General features: G+C 38.3%; 1 protein-coding gene across 11 annotated transcripts in view; it reads left to right on the plus strand.

Annotated features, from left to right (window-relative positions):
• The window catches only part of ZBTB38 (zinc finger and BTB domain containing 38), a 36,547-nt gene that overhangs the window by 12,890 nt on the left and 7,470 nt on the right, over positions 1-16,187 (plus strand). For 4 of the 11 annotated variants that reach the window (XM_051625825.1, XM_051625827.1, XM_051625826.1 and 1 more), the window contains 2 exons: positions 103-465; positions 930-1,366. In XM_051625825.1, coding sequence (XP_051481785.1) covers positions 1,361-1,366 — 6 coding nt within the window. In that variant the 5' untranslated portion in view covers positions 103-465; positions 930-1,360. Of the gene's footprint in view, positions 1-102; positions 466-929; positions 1,367-5,775; positions 5,886-11,938; positions 12,205-12,644; positions 12,667-15,001; positions 15,018-16,187 lie in introns of those variants that run through there. The other 7 variants (XM_051625831.1, XM_051625830.1, XM_051625828.1 and 4 more) reach the window with 7 other exon arrangements.

Raw genomic sequence — 16,187 nt, forward strand, 5'->3', positions numbered from 1 at the left:
AAAGAAAAAGAAATTGTTTATTTGTATGAACATTAGACCTTTTGTTATGCTATTTTTGCTATAATTGTCTCCTTTTTTTTCTTTTTTTTTTTTAATTCTGAGACTTCAAAATTAGGAAAGCACAGCAAATGCATCCAGGATTTAATATGTGCGACGTGAAATCTTTCTGCATCAAGAGGATGTTACTGTAGCAAATCCAGTGATTCTCCAATAAGCAAGAAGATTGTTTTGTTTTCCTCGGCAGGCGGACTCAGCCATTGCACAGGCAGATTTTGATAAGAGTTTGAAATGCCTACTGCTATATCATTGTAGAATTTGGAGTTTGCTAACAGTGTTAGTGACTGGAGCTCATCTTGCATCACCAGTTGATGACAATTTTCTTTGTTCCCTCCCACCCAGTTGAACCAAGACTCTGTAGCTGATACGCAATGTCACTTACAACATTAATCAGATACTGCATTTAAGGTGAGCTGTTCCTTGCCTCCTCCCTTACCAGAGCTGTGCTGCAGTATGTATCTTACTCCTGCAAGCCTAAAATGGCAGGCAGGATTAACGTTGCTTGTGCTGTGTGCATGCTGTGTATTGAATTCATTATACTGTGCCTAGTATCTCAAATGTGAGTATGTAAATGGTCTGTGTGCCATGTCATGCAATAGTGAAGACTGGTTTGTGCTTCATTACAGGCTTAGATATTTGAGCATCACCTTAAGAATTCTTTTTTCACTTGCAATGTGGTGAGCTGTTAGCTTGTCATCACATTCAAACTACATTATTAGCCCTTGGAAAGGGAAAAAAAAGCAAACTGTGCTTCCAGATGGTGTCACCCTTTTTCTTCTTGCGTTTACTGTAGTTTAAATAATGTATATTGTATTGTTAATTAATGTGAATATCGAATTAAAGCACTTGAAACTTACATATTTATTATGCAGGTAGGAGGCACTTCGAATCTATTTTTAACTCTTACGCAGTCCACGTTGTGCAACGGGCTTTGGTTGTCGAGTTTATATTTTCAGCTGTGATATCAATAGGCTGATTTTTCAGTAAATGTGACAAGTGGCCTTTGCAGTGGTCAGCTTCAAGATTTGAACCCTCTGAGGAGGAGAAAAAAAACAACCAACAACCTTGTGTTGCAGTTTCAGAAAACCTTGGATGAGGACATTCTTTTTTTTCCCCACTCCTGCTTTCCCTATTGATAAACTTGGTTCTCTTGATCACGGTCTATTCAAGCTGCTTTTCATCTGATTTTTAACAACTGCTTCTAAAAAATTATCAAGAAGACCAAGAATAGAACTTATCTCCATCGCTTTACATTAAAATGGCTGGGTGCATTGCTATGCTAACACTGCACTAAGTGGTACACATGCAGGTAGGTTGAGATTTGCATGTTTTACTGATTTCTTGGTCAGTGTTGCAAGAACATGAAATGGACTTTGGAATGTAGCTTTCACTTAAAAAAATGTAGTAAACTGTTAATGAAAACAACCTAATATTAAATTGTTGGCTTCACATATTGGCATGACAATTGCTCTTACCTGTTTTTTAAAAATCTATTGTGAAAGTAGAGCAACCATGTCTGTTAAAATAATCATATGTACCAAGGGCGTGGCAACGCTTATGCAACAAAAGAATTTTTGAAAACCCTATTGATTCAGTTACATTTTAAAGCTGACTATAAGCATTACTAAGCTTGCAGTTAGCATGCAAAAATAAAAATGGAGGTAGATAAACATTAAAAATATTTAAATTCCATCGTAAGCGGTTTTGTTTTGTGCGAAACCTTAAATAAAGATTAATATGTTTTAATGCTTCTATTTTCAGTATTAGCTATAAAAATAAACCTACAGTATTTCTTTTTATTTTAAGGTAGAAGGGCTTTAAAGAGAGAGATTGATATAGATGGCCCTGTCAGCTTAAACTGAATATCAGTTCACTGAAGTGTGTTTTACTTCACACAAAAAAGCTTAGGAAATAAAAACTTAACAGCCCTAGGTACAAAAACCTGCATTAAGAATAAAAAGAAGTATGAGTATTATACTACTTGCACCAACTTTTGTAATATGTTTGTTTCAGATTAATACTGGGCCAGAACCAGTTTCCTCGGCAACCAAATCCTTTTAAAAGGTGCAATAGTAGAGATACAGAAAGATGTTCTTCTCTTTAATAGCAATATCACAATGCAAATGGAAATTTTGCAGTTATTTCCTTTCAGTTCTAAATGAGAATCTGATCTCATGTTATGTTTCCATGCGGCTATCATTTCTTAAATGATGCCATGTTTATAAAGCTGTACACAACAAAAAACTGTTTTATTCCTGCTTTGCATTGGTTGTTTCCAGAAACATACCCTGTGTTCTTTTTTCCATTTAGCCTAGTCTTGCATGTAGGTCAAGGCTTGTACTGTGTATGTATATAAAGTGATAGTTCCATTATCACAAGCATAAAAGTATCACTGAAATATTTAGCAGCTGAGAAGTAGATAATGAGAAGTATGTTTAAACCTTCTTTCACCTTTGCTGAATTCAGCCACAGTAATGTTAATGAAGCTTTCTTTAAATAGTGCACCCATTCTGAAGTTCAGGTAAAGAATCATGTTTGAGCATAATGGAAAAGAACTTCTGTTGGATCTTAAACAAGCCTTTACAGAGTAAGCTCACTTGTGGTCTGCGGTAATTTGCAGACCCTACAGATTTTGCAGAATTTAAATATTATTATTCCTTATTTCTATTTTTAGCTAATATTTTTAGCAGTATCAGTAAAGTTAAATTTTTTGTGTACCACAGATAACTGCTTATACAGAAGCAGATGTTCCTGAATGTCTGCACTGAGCTTGTAATGTAGTGTGTCTCCTTTGTACGTGACTTGAGAAATTCTCACTACTGCAATGAGACTTTTGCAGCAGGGTAGCCATTTTCCTTTCATGTCCTTGACTTTAAAATGACTTAAGTATATTTTGTGTGGATGAGGACCCAGCACTGAAAATTAATGCAGAGGAGTAACTTAGAAGCACAGCCAATTATCAGTAATAGCCTTGACAGCATCAGTAATATCAAACTGATTTGCATTTACTTATAAATATATAAGTTCACTGCATTCCACATAAACAGAGTATAACTGTTCAGGAAATGACTTGTCATCTGTCTCGATAGACCAGCGCTTAATAAAGATAATAAAACCATTTGATTCACAATGACAATATTAGTTGATGCAGTGCAATCTTCCCCTAAATGTTCCACCTAAAGAAGAAGGACTGAAAACGTAATAAACAGCATCTCTGGAGTGACATGTAAAAAGTTGACGTTTTTCGTAATTTGATTTATTATCTCCAGTAGTTTGCTTTTGCTGATCATTTTCCTGTCTGAAATGTTAACATGGGGTGCGCCATGACATGTAGTTACCAAAACTGCATTTTGTTTATTTCTTCTGTGGTTATTTTTAAAGGAAGTTGCTCAGCAAACGCTATGTAGAAGCAATCTATTTATTGCCACTGATATTTATCTTTAGACAAGATGGGGCACTTAGTGATAAACTGTTTTTGTTACGTCTTTGTGTTCAAACATATCCACTCAAGGCATTTAAAGAAAGTGCAGCTCTGTTATGTGAACATGCTTTTCTATGGTTGTTTTAAAGCCATTTGCAAATTTGCTCTTTTGTTAGGGGGTGCAAGTCCTTTTGTATTTAATATAACTGAACTCAAGTGCTTTCTTGAGTCTGGAAAAACTCATTGACAGCCTGTGAACGGCAATTTCTTCTAGCTAAAGAAATGGATTTATTTATTAAGGAGGAGTCTAGCAACTACCAAGCTGTTTCCAGTTTGGCTATTATATGTGGGTGGCTGTATGTATTTTAATGGTAGTTACATCTAGGTCATGCAGAGTGTCAGAATGTTATAGACAGAGGTACCATCAGAAATCTTGTGTAAACTTCATCCATTTTATTTTCTTTGGCTGTGAGAGCTCACCAGGGCATGTAGGAGCAGGTGCAGTTTCTCACACCTCCAGCACAGTCTGCTAATGTTATTGTTAGGGGGGGCTGGGGTGTTATTTTCAGTTTTATCATAGAAGACTAATTGTTGATACTGGGTCCTCCCTCTTGCAGGGAGGAATGTGTTGTTTTATCAATGCAAACTCCATTTCTGCTGAACAGAAATCTATACAAAGCGTGAGTGAAAATGAAATAAAACTAAAAATTATTCAGTCAAACACTAACCTACTTGCTTTTCAATGATGTTAGTAAGGTTACTTCTATCTCTAAACTTCATTTTGATTTGAAACTGCAGGTCTCTCAGTGTGAAACTATTTGTGTTCAGATAATATTTGTCAGAGTATTAAACAGACTCTGGTAGTAATTAACAGGCACCAATTAACCCTTTGGGGGCATCTAGTGTCTGTTGTACTTTGTCACGTGAGTTGCTTTGTTTTAAAAGGGCTTTATTATGTATAATTTTACATGGTATTATCAAATTTAGGAATTCTTTAGCTTTGGTAACATCTTTTTCTGCTGGATTCCTCCAAATGTGATGTTTAAGCTTCCCATTCACCATAATATTTCACAGTTATTTGTGAATGTGACTTTACAGGTATTTGAAATAACAATAAAGGCTTAACGCAATTTTATTTCATTCTGGCCTTTCTTACAGGGAAATGTGAGCTACAGAATATTTATCCAAACCAAAATATACTAAACATGTACCTATCTTTTAAGGCCAAATTATGGATCCTGTATTTCCTGTACAATGTTATTTTAAAAAGCATATGGCACGTTTGCAAATACAAGATGGATCTATGTATCCTTAATTACTGCTACGTACATGCCTATCAGCCGAGTCTCAAGGCCGTATCTGTAAGGTTTTGCAGTTGCTCTATGGAACAATCTAATTTTGTTTAGTATCTTTGAAACAAAGAACTGTTCTGAATAATTTTTACATTATTACATGATAACCTTATTAGGATGTTTGATACATAATAAACACAATGATACATGAAAAAATTGAGATGTTTGACAATGATCAATAATCATTTAAGCAGAGAGATTCAGACAGTGTGTTCCAGAGAACAAAAGTTGCCTAGAAATATCATTATCACAGATACTGTGATGGTATTTGTGACAAGAGACCAAAGGAAAAGTGACAGAATGGAAAGAGGAGAAAAATAAGGTTTTTTGAAAGACTGCAAAAGAACGTGGAGGCTTTTGAGATAAAGCATATCTTGAAACTGGTTTCAGCTATTTATATGGAGTCAAGGAAGTTGACTAGTAATTATGATTGTTTCTCCCTGTACCGTGATTTTTTTTTCTTAACTGGCAAATTCAAAAGCTAATCTTAAATACGCTTGTTGTCCATGGACTTTACCATGTGAAACTCAGGACTAGACTAACTGAGGAAGCTGTGAAGCTTCCATTATTTGATGTTTTGTTACATAAATGTGTGAGGAATAGTTTGGATATAGTTGACATGGGAGAAGAGCAGTTGAGCCAAGGATTGTTTTCAGTTTAATTTTTCCAGTGACCCCAATGAAAAATTAATTTAAATTAGAAAACATCCTTACATTTCTGTCTAGAACATACTATGAAACATTATGTCCAGTAAAACAATGCAGGCAGAAGCTGTATCCACAAATAGCAGTACTGTTTTATTGCTGGTGTGTTGTAAGCCTCCAAGATGTAGATTTGGAGTCCTACTGCGCTCAAGGGAAAAATTTTGATGGATTTCTCAACATATCTGGAAATTAGCACTTGTCTAATAATATAGTCATTAAATTTGGATTCTCCCCTTTGCAGGCTAAAATGCAGTAGCCACAGAGTTCACAAAACTACTGAGATGGTTTTGCCGAAAATACCTGTCAATACTGCTTTTAAAAGACTCTAACAGAAGAACAACCTGCTTTTAGGTGGGTAAGTTTATGGAGTGATTATAGCAAGCTGTAATCTCTTTAAAACTCACATAGAAATATGTGCTAAAATATTTAACACTTTAAAACCACTGCATTATGTGACGTAATTTTTTTTTTCCAGTTAACGATCTACCTTTTTAAAAATCATTTAAGGGTTGCTCTTGCAATGGTACCACATTGTTTTATTCTCACATGAATATTTTTTGATTTTTTTTTATCCCTGTTGGATATTTACTGCCATAGAAGCTGGACAAACAAAATCAGGCAGAATAGATCTTTGAAACAGGTTGTTATCACCTCTAGTGATCTGTTCAAACCAAACATAGTGGCAGGCAAGCCAACCTCCTGAGCTTGCCAGAATGTTAACTCTGGATCACAGTCACTAGTGTTCATTATAAATCTGTGCCATGCAAGTTACAGGAACTCTTTTAGTGCCAGTGCCCATTTCTAGTACTGTTCCTCTGGTGAAGTTGCATATAGTTCATCTAATCTCAACCTTTATACATCAAGGGTAGTAAAAACCCTCTTGAATCGTGAACTGCAAAGAGCATTTTTTAAATTCAAATATAGTATTGTGATAAATAATCAGGATATTCCAAAATGAGTTTCACATTTTCCATAGCTTTTTCAAATATTAGCAATTTCCTTTCTTCTTACTGTGACTGTGCAATAATTATCTTGGTTAAAATAAATACCTGATATCTGTGCTTTAGATTTGAGATATGTATGTGATAAGTGAAAGAAACAGTGAAATCCTGATTAATTCACTAATTTTGAATGTATTTTATTGTATCATACAGTATAATTTGTGTTACAGAAAGAGTGTAGTTTCCTTGATTTCAGTGGCACAACTTGCACAAGTTTCTGTAGGAAATGGTTTGTTGCATCATAGTCATTAATGCTGTGATATCTCTAAGTAGAAAGAAGTAATTAAGGCTACCTGGCAGAATGTAGGATAAGGAACCAAATTAAAAAAAACAAACCAAAACAACCTCTATTCTATTCCTAGAATATCCCAAAACGTTTTCTGTACTTGCATTTACTTTTTATACACAAGGTTGTATCACATAGAAACTGATTTTCAGGTACAATAAGATGGCATTGATGGTTTAAACTAATCAGCGATACATTAAAACTAGATCAATTCAGGTTACCTGCACTTAGAGAAGCAATAGGCTACAAAATCCAAGTTGTACCTATTTAAGTATATTACCGTAGAACACTTGCTCAGTGTATTTTAGGTAGAATACTGGGCCATAACCTGTTTCCTTGGCAACCACATACGAATAAAAGGTACATTAGCAATGCTGCAGATGTGTGTCAGTGAATGCTTATTAAGCAGCCAAATGCATTTACATACCATGTGCTCACCATAATGCATGCATCTTGAAAATCACCATATAAAAAGATTTCTGGGCATGGCCCAATGTGGATTCTTAATACTCAAAGGTTTTATCCTAAAAAAGATCTAATGTTTTCAATGGAAATATCTCCTGTGGTTTTTTTTCATTATGCTTAAAACTGGACTTTAAATGACTGGACAAAATTGGTATGGTAGGCTTGGTCTGCAAATTTAAATCTTTCTCCAAGATTCTGAATACTTATAGCTTTAAGACAACTAAGTGTGAATGGAAATGAAGGTTTATAGTGTCTTTCAGAAATGCTCAGGCATTCTAAATTTGAATCTTGTACTGGCATTCAGAAGCAAGTATGATTATACTGTTTTACACAGTGACAAATTAAAGCCATGAAATAAAAATGAAACTGGTGTTGCTTGTAGCACTCTCATTCTATGTCAACATATCCAGGCAAAGAGATAGGACCAAGTGCTGTCTTCTAGCAGTCAACAACAGAAAAAGGGGGTGGGGGGAGGAGAAGAAGCTGTAGATTAAGTCAAAACAGCAGTTGTTTTTGGACTTTCAGAATAAGATTTGGATGTAGCATTTAGGCAGCACTCATGCTCTTTCTGCAAGTGTTTGTATAGTACTATTTTGTTTTATATTCCTGGATTTAAAAGAAGCTCAGATATAGAATGTCAGATTTGACTAATTTGTTTAATGACTTCAGCAAATTTATGTACAGGCTATTTTTGGCCTTTCTTAGAGTATTCATTTGTCTATAAAATGAGAAGTGTATACAGTCCTTCCAGTTAATTATGTTTATCCCAGGATGATTAATCTTGAAGAAATCAGCCTAAAATACTAATCTTTAAAAAGTCAGGAAAAATGGGAATATGCAAATCCTTAGCTTAAATTCAGTTTGTGTAATCTGAGAAGTTGCTTATGTGACCAACAGCCTAATTAAAACCTCCTTGAAATCAATTAAATGATTCCTGTTGACTTTTTAGGAGTGTGCAGTAAGAGCAAAGGCTTCATACATGAGATTATCTAATAGAGATTACCCTAACAATGTTTAACATTTCCAATAACTCTCAGTCAAATGTACCAGAATCTACTACTAATTCCAGATAGTTTGAACACTATCACATGAATCTTTTCATTATCCTGAACCATAAACAATGGTGATACATACCATTGTATGCTACAATACTGTTAAGACTTTAGAGCAAGTAAGAGTTTAGGAAATTCTTAGGGAGATGCAAATAACTGGGTTTTTTGCTTTTTATTATTTGTTGCTCCTCATCTGAGCTGAGCTCACTGTCAGGCCAGGGTTTGGGCCTGGAGCAGTTCCTGCTGGTGGCAGAGTGTGCAGCACAAACCAGAGCTGGAGCCATCAAGATTTTCTCCTCACTGCCAGCTGCTACCTGCTTTTGCTACAGTTCTTCTCCTCCACATGGGCAGAGTCCCTGCTGCAGCTCATAAACTGGGACTGTGCAGCAAGATGGAAGAGGAGGAGTAGGACAGTAGGATTTGGCCTGGGCTGCTTAGGTCAGCACAAAATGGAGCGTAACAATATTCAAGAGCATACAGTTACTGTGTGTCAAATAAGTTGCCATAATAAATGGCCACGTTACAATGATGATTTAGAGTAACAGTTATCACTTGTGCATTGTTTTTGTCATACTGAAGTTTACTGATATATCAGCAAAAGAAAAAATATTTTGCAATATTTTAAGGAATACTGAAGATCAGTAGTGGCCAGTTAACAGCCTGAAGATGAATTCTGGCTTTCAAAATTGCTGTGCCCAGCCCTCTAGCAAACCAACTGAATGAGGTGTTTCCAGGGGAAGGGATTTAGCTCCGTTTTCAATCTAGCATGATGTGCCACATCAGCTGTACTAAAAGGCAAGAATGGCTGCACTGGCCTGGTCCCCCCAACACCTGCTGAGAATAACAGTGGCCCCTGAGCAGGCAGGGTGGCTGTTGCCTCTGTGGATGTTGGTTCGGATATTCAAAAGATGTTTCCTCTAAAATTGGAAAATGAGAGGCTGGGTTCAACTACTTTCATTTTGACTTTCTGATAATGGAATGAGTAACAGAATACCACATAGTAATTGTCAAAAATGAACAAAAGTGTTTAATTTGCTACTTCTGTTTAAAGCTATTAAAAAATACAAATTACTACATCTGACAACAGTCAACAACAGAAAAAATGTCTGTTATTGTCACTCTGTCTGTAAACATAGCTTCACGATTGCAATTGATCTATGCTGGCTGAGGACTATGAGATGTTCCAGAAGTGTAGGTGGCTAGAAAGTGGCTTGTTAGCAGCACATACAAAATGAAAGACTTAAATGGAAAATAATACTGAGATTGTTCAGAGATAGCAAGCTGTAAAGTCAGCTGATTCTTAGCAGCAGTACAACATAAGCTTTTATGTTTTGTGCAAAAGAAGAATTTGGATTTATGTCAGTTATTGCTGTTGCTTTGTTTTCTTTTTCAGACTGGTAGAGAGAAAAAGGTATAGTTATTAAAAATTGCTTGTATGTGTTCTGTTCAGTGTTAATGGGACTCAGATTAGGTCATGCCTCAATGGTAAGAAGGCAACATACCCTGGAGAAAGACTTTTTTTGGTGCACATGCACAGCTCAGTTTGAGAGCCAAACTAGTTCTTCCAGGCTCCCCTCCTCTCAACCAGACTTGGGGGAGGAGGCAACTGCCACAGGTCTCCATAGCCGTGCTCCTTCTCCCTTCCTCTTCCTCCACTTGATCAAGAGGAGAAGGGTTACACAAAGGACCTTTTCCCTTGCTCAGGGTAACACAAAGGAGTGAAGCCACTTTGGGCTGCTGGGTCCTCTTGTACCCCACTTCTGAGTGAAGTGTTGCTCTGCCTGACGGGCAAAAAGGAGCTGCCTTGCCTGCTTTGACCCCAGCGGTGAAAGCAATAGAGAAGACAGTCCATCCAAGCATTTTTCTGAGGGATAGGCTGTCCTCTATGCACTGAGAAGAAAACCAGTCAAGCCCTGGCCAAAATCCTGTCACTCAGAATTTGCAAGAGTTGGTAATGCTATATATGTTGTTTTCTGCTGTTGCTTAAGAACTGAAACTGCCTGACTAGAGAGGAACATGGACACTTTTTTTTTTTTTTTCTTCCTTGGCAGTCAGAAATACTCTTAAGGAAAGAACAGCATATGCCAGGAGTTGCAAAAGTGACATTATCAGACATCAGCAAAGCTTCCAAACACCACCACTTCAGTAACCTTGAAACTGTTTTATACATTTTAAATTATATAACTGGGGGGGAATTCATAGCCTAGTCTTCCTTAAATTTGTTTCAAGTAATCTAAAGAGAAGCTTGTATTTATTGTTATTTATAAATGCATTTGTTTATTTTAAAGGCTTACAACAGGTTTAATTTAATCCATATTATTGTATTGTTACTGACAAGACATTTGTCACAAATACTTCATATTGCACTTGAGTCAGAAATCTTCATGAATACATATGAACATGTATATATGCACTTAATAATGAAGAAACAATAGTAAATAAGCAACAGACTAAGTCCAAGATTAAAAGTAACCCAGATGTGGGTATAAACTTAATTACTGCAACGTTCTTCAACTATTTGTTCTGTCTCCCACAGCTATTAGTAAACATCTACCGATAAGAACAGCTCAGTTTGTCATGAGATAAAGAAACCATGTTTTGGTAGCAGAGAGTCCTAATGCTTCTAATGCATAGGCTTAAGATTTGAAATCAAAGTAACTGTCCTGTAAAACCTTTTACACAATAGATCATCAAAATAAACACAGGTTAGCCTTGGGCAAAATTAGTATTTTCAAGCAAGCTATAAGACAACAGCAAATTGCCTGTTTTCCTAACAGTGTTTTCCAGCCTCTCAAAGCCTAGTTTTCCCCTAAGCTTCATGATTCCAAGTACTGGAAAAACAGGTTTTGCTGACTATGGAGAGACAGAAAAAAAAGAGCATATATAGGAAGACTGTAGCTAATCTATTTGAGCACCTGGCTAAATGAAATCAAGCCACTTCCTCCTCCTTTACCTAGGTAAGCATTTGTTAGAGCTTATGAAGCAGCTAATAGTATTGTTGCACTTATCTCCAGATGCAGTAAATAATCCAAAGAAACCAAAAGTAAATAAGACTACTGTTTAAAAGAAACATGATACTGAATGAGTTCCTATATATGCTTAAAAATATATTTAATATAATCAGATATGGAAGTTAAATGTTATTATACTTCAGTAACCAAATATCATTTACTTCAGATGGTACTTTTTCCAGGAAAAATTTCATCTCTCATTTTTAGTGGGAAGTAGCAGAAGTTATGCATGGATCTATGCATCTCCATAAATGCTTCCTCCTTCTTCCCGTGAGAAAGGCCCTGAAGGAGAACATGGCAATCAAAACCCTTTGTTAGATCCTAGAGGAATTCTAAACGATGAGGACAAATCTGCCTTGGTGATCACGGAGCAAGGCGCTGGATGGAAGGGAACACCGGATTTCCTCATCCTTCTAAGTTTACAGCCCTTGCATATGAACAGCTTGGCTGATACGCTAAGTATCCCAGCGTGGCTGCGTTAATTAAGCGCAAAGCGTTCGCTTTAAACATGAATGCAGGAAAGACTCCGCCGCAGCCGGGCCCCGAGGAGGGCGGCCAGGGCGCGGGACCGGCCCGCGCTCCCCAGGGGCCACGGGCGCAAGATGGCGGCGCCGTCCTGCCGCCCGCCGCGGGGCTCGCGCTCCGGCGGGGCGGGCGGGCGCCGCGGGCCGCGCGCCGCCGGGAAGATGGCACCTGCCGCCTCGGCCCGCGCGCCGGCCCCCGGGCTGCGCCCCCGGCCGGAGGGAGCCCCCGAGACAGGGTTCTGATCGCCGGCTCCCTCACGAACAGGCGGTTACTCCGCGTTCGAACGTAACACTGCGTCAGCGCCGCTGCTGCCGGGAAGCCCAGCCGCAGGTTAGTGCGCAGCGCGTCCCGGGCCGGCGGCGCGCTGAGCCCGGGAGCCGTGACTGCCCGGGGCAGGCAGCGCCTTCCAGTGACCGCGGCGGGCGCGGCGCCGAGCGTCGGGTGCCCGGAGGGGGCTCGCTCTGAGGCAGACGGAGGCGCTGCCGTGAACGTGCTGCCCCGGGGGGCTTGTGCCGCGGGGAGCGGGTGCGGGGGGCCGGGGCGGGCGGCGCGCGCCCAGCTCCCCCGTGCGGGGAAGGGCGCGAGGGCCCCGGGGCGCCGCCCCGCCTGGGGGAGCGGGAGCGGGGTGTCCTCCTCTCCGTGCGGGCGTCGGGGCTCCTTCCGAGCCGGGGGGGCCCTCGCTCCAGGTTTTCAGAGTGAGAAAGGTCACGAGAGAAAAAGCCTAAACCTGCGCTGAGCGCCGATGAGGTGTGAAGGCGGTTTTCCAAGTGGTGGGAACGGTCATGGAAAAGGGTAAATAGGGGAAGTGAGAGAACGAGTTAGGGATGCCAGTAATAGGAAAGAGCTACAGCTGAAGGAACGGTTCATCTGGTGATATCAGAGATCTGCGAATACTAATGTAATATGCTAAGTTCCACACCCCCCCCCCCCCCCCCCCCCCCAGCTGTCTGAATTGAAAGTTAGAGGGAAAAGTGTGGAAAAAATTACTTAAAGTCTACAATGCATATGGAGCTATAACAAATAGAAAAGGTTAAGTACTCAATAGGGAAGAACGCAAGCAGAAGAAGGCCAAAACAGAAAAAATTTACACGTAGGAATAATGTGCAGCTATGTAGACTGGAGCACTAAAGCTACACGCAGCTACAGGCCATTCAGCTTCATTAGACATCACCCTGCAGCCTGAGGTTGTAAGGAGACTGATGGGACCCTGGTTGTGGCAGCCCTGCGTAGCCACGCTGCCAGATGGACTGGTGAGCAATTCCATAAAAAATGAGCTGCTACCATGGAAGTGATGGCTGGACAGTAGGTTTCCAGGAAAGTAGAGCTGGGGCGGGATGTGGTGCGTGTGTGCTTGATTTTGCTTGTTTGTTCATGATGCCTAGGCCTGTTTCTCCTCTAGAACAAAACAGTGCCTTTTAGGAGAGTTACATACAGATCAATGTTCCTTCTCGATTGGGGAAACAGGCCGGAAACAAAAACAGGGATAGCCTTCAGAGTGTGTTAGTAGAGTGGAATGAAGCTGAACGTAATGTTACTGAGGGAATATGTTTCCATAGTGTCATGTTGGTAAGTACCAGAAAATGCTTCAGTAGAAATGTGTGGAATAAGAAATGATAACTGTTATTACAGTTTATCTGCTATCTCCCTGTTTTTTTATTTTGCCTGGGTACTAGCAACTGGCCCTAATGATTTTTTTGTTGTTGGTGGTGGTGCTGCTAGCTTGTCTTTCAAATTTAGGCAACCGAAGTGGGATAGAAGAATTTCTTTTCATATGTAATGGAGTCCCCTTGCCTGGTAGTGGATTTCAAAAGTTAAAAATAGTATTCCTAGATTGCAACAGTTCTCTTTGGTAGTTACCTTATAGTTGGTATTCATCAGCCAGTAAAAGTTACTGTGTATCTTTGCTTACTTCTAAGTAATAGGAATATAAAAATTAACAGTAGCTTCTTCCCTCTGTAGTATCCATGTAGAGCTGGCTGCTCTAATATTTTTATATTAAAATTAGCAGTGTCACCTGTGAGGCATAAATAGTTAAATTTGTGTTTGGATGCATCAATTTGATCTTCTAGTTGAATTTTAATATTACTGATTTTCACTGATGGCTGTTGTCCTGGCGTGGTATTCTGTTGATGTCAGAAAAGGCAGCATTACAGTTTAATCAACCTACTGAGCTGTACACATAAGTTTCAGATGACTCTTTAAATCTTATTTCTCAAAGCAGATCAGCAACATTTAATGACAGGTTAAGTCTGTTATTGTTTTCACATAAAATCTGCAAATAGTAAGGTAATTCCTGATTAAAAATTCTGCTGTTTGGAAGCTGAAGTTACCTACAGGTGTACGAAAGACTATAAAGTTATACTACAAAGGTACTGTTCAGATTCCTAAGAAATTATTTGTCTGGATTTAGAGTAAAAAGTACCAAATTAACACATACATTTGTGTCAAAAAAAGGATGGCCTAGTAGGCTGAAGAGTTTTGCTAACCTTTAATAGGTTAAATGTTATTTACTTAAGTTCTGGGCAACATTTATAAGTAATACAGAATTTCTTCTGTAATTCTGTAATAAAAATCATACAGAAGAGTAGTAACATTTCAAATGGTTTTTCCAGTGTTTTAATAATAAAAAAATTAATAGTAATAATAATAATGCATCTGAAGAGTTTGATCTCTGTGTCTTAGTCTCACTAGAGCTCCCTTGGAATCTGTAGAGCAGGTTTTCCTTTTGCAGTATGAACTGCAAATGGAATGTAGAATATTCCTAAAATGTTCCATTCATGTGTGTGCTAGGTAAAGCGTTCTGATTTTATAGCATTTCAGATGTATTTTTCACAAATGCGAGAAGCAAGACAGAGAAACAGCAATAGAGAATCATTACACACACGAATAAATGGACTATTTGGGCCATGCATAGGTTAAGACAGAAGCAAAAAGTGTTGGCTCTGAAAATCAGTTTGCTCTGGAATTTTTCTGTGTAACTTTCAAGTGAGTTTTATAGGAGATGGTTTAGCATGCAGCAAAAAATTTAAATGTTCAAATAGCAAATTATAGTTTCTTCTATCTTTACACAAGGAATCTAGTTTGGTGTTTTACTGAGCATACCAAGATATCCAGGACTACAAGAAATGGCAATCTACTTATGTGTAAGTAGATGCTGAAATTCACTTTTCTTCTTAGGATACATTTTGAAACAACTAGTTGAATGATTAGACTTAACTAAAATCACTTGGGTTTGTAGGCCTTTCTTATAAATGCCTCTTAGTATAGAAGTAACAATCTGATATATTTAGCAAGTAGTATGTCAGCTGATGTGTCTTTGAACTAAAACCAGCTGTCTCCAATAAAGAGAGAAAAAACACAGGCAAGTTCCTATGGGGCAGTTCAGTGGGAGGTAGACTTGACATAATTTATTTCCTATAGTCAGGAAATAACTCTTTCAATAGCTCCTGTTGTGAAACGTTTTTGATGTCTGACAGTTGGTTTCTAACACCACATCACATGAGCGAGTCAGATGTAATCTCAGACATTGTCAATGAGAAAAAAGAATTATGGGATAGAGGCTGCTTGCTTGAATAAATGTGTTCTTGTCAGTATTCTTTCTGTGCAAGTCTCAATATGCTAGAAACTATCTACAAGTATCTGCAAGTTCTCAAATGCCAAACCAAAGCAGATAACCATACCTAACTATGGTGAATTTCAGGTTATCCTTCCAAATTAATAAATATCTCTTAAGCCAAATAATGATTCTATGATAAACTATTATTTTAAGATTTAAAGGCACAAAGCCATGCATCTAGATTTACAGGTGTTGTGAATGACCAGATAATAACAATAATTCTGTATTTGTATCACAGTTACACTGTGATAGAATTCATTTCTTGACATCCATGGCACATATAAGCATCAAAGGTATTTTATGTTAATCACTGTTGTTTTTCTTTTCTATGCATTGAAAATTCTTGGGCATTAAACTGTATTAGAAGTGTAGGCTGTTTATGTAGACAATACTTTCCTGATAGAAACAGTGGCCATGCTGTAGGGTACAAATTTTTACTTAAAAAGCTTCATCTGTAATGTGCTAAACTGTGATCTTTTTCATAGCACATTGTGTTTGTCTTCACAGTAAGAATGTCATTGCTTTTTGTATAATTTATTTTGCATTGAAGTAGTTGGTGGACTCGTGATGAAGTGTCCAAAGTGTAACTAGATTAGCTAGAGCAAGGGTGTATGTCCCATATCACTCACTTTGTGATAAAGACCCTATTTTCAAGAAAAGATTACTTCTGAATTGCTTGGGTGAGAGAGCCACTGTC

The sequence above is a fragment of the Apus apus genome, chromosome 8 (assembly GCF_020740795.1).
Source record: "Apus apus isolate bApuApu2 chromosome 8, bApuApu2.pri.cur, whole genome shotgun sequence".
NCBI lineage: Eukaryota > Metazoa > Chordata > Aves > Apodiformes > Apodidae > Apus > Apus apus.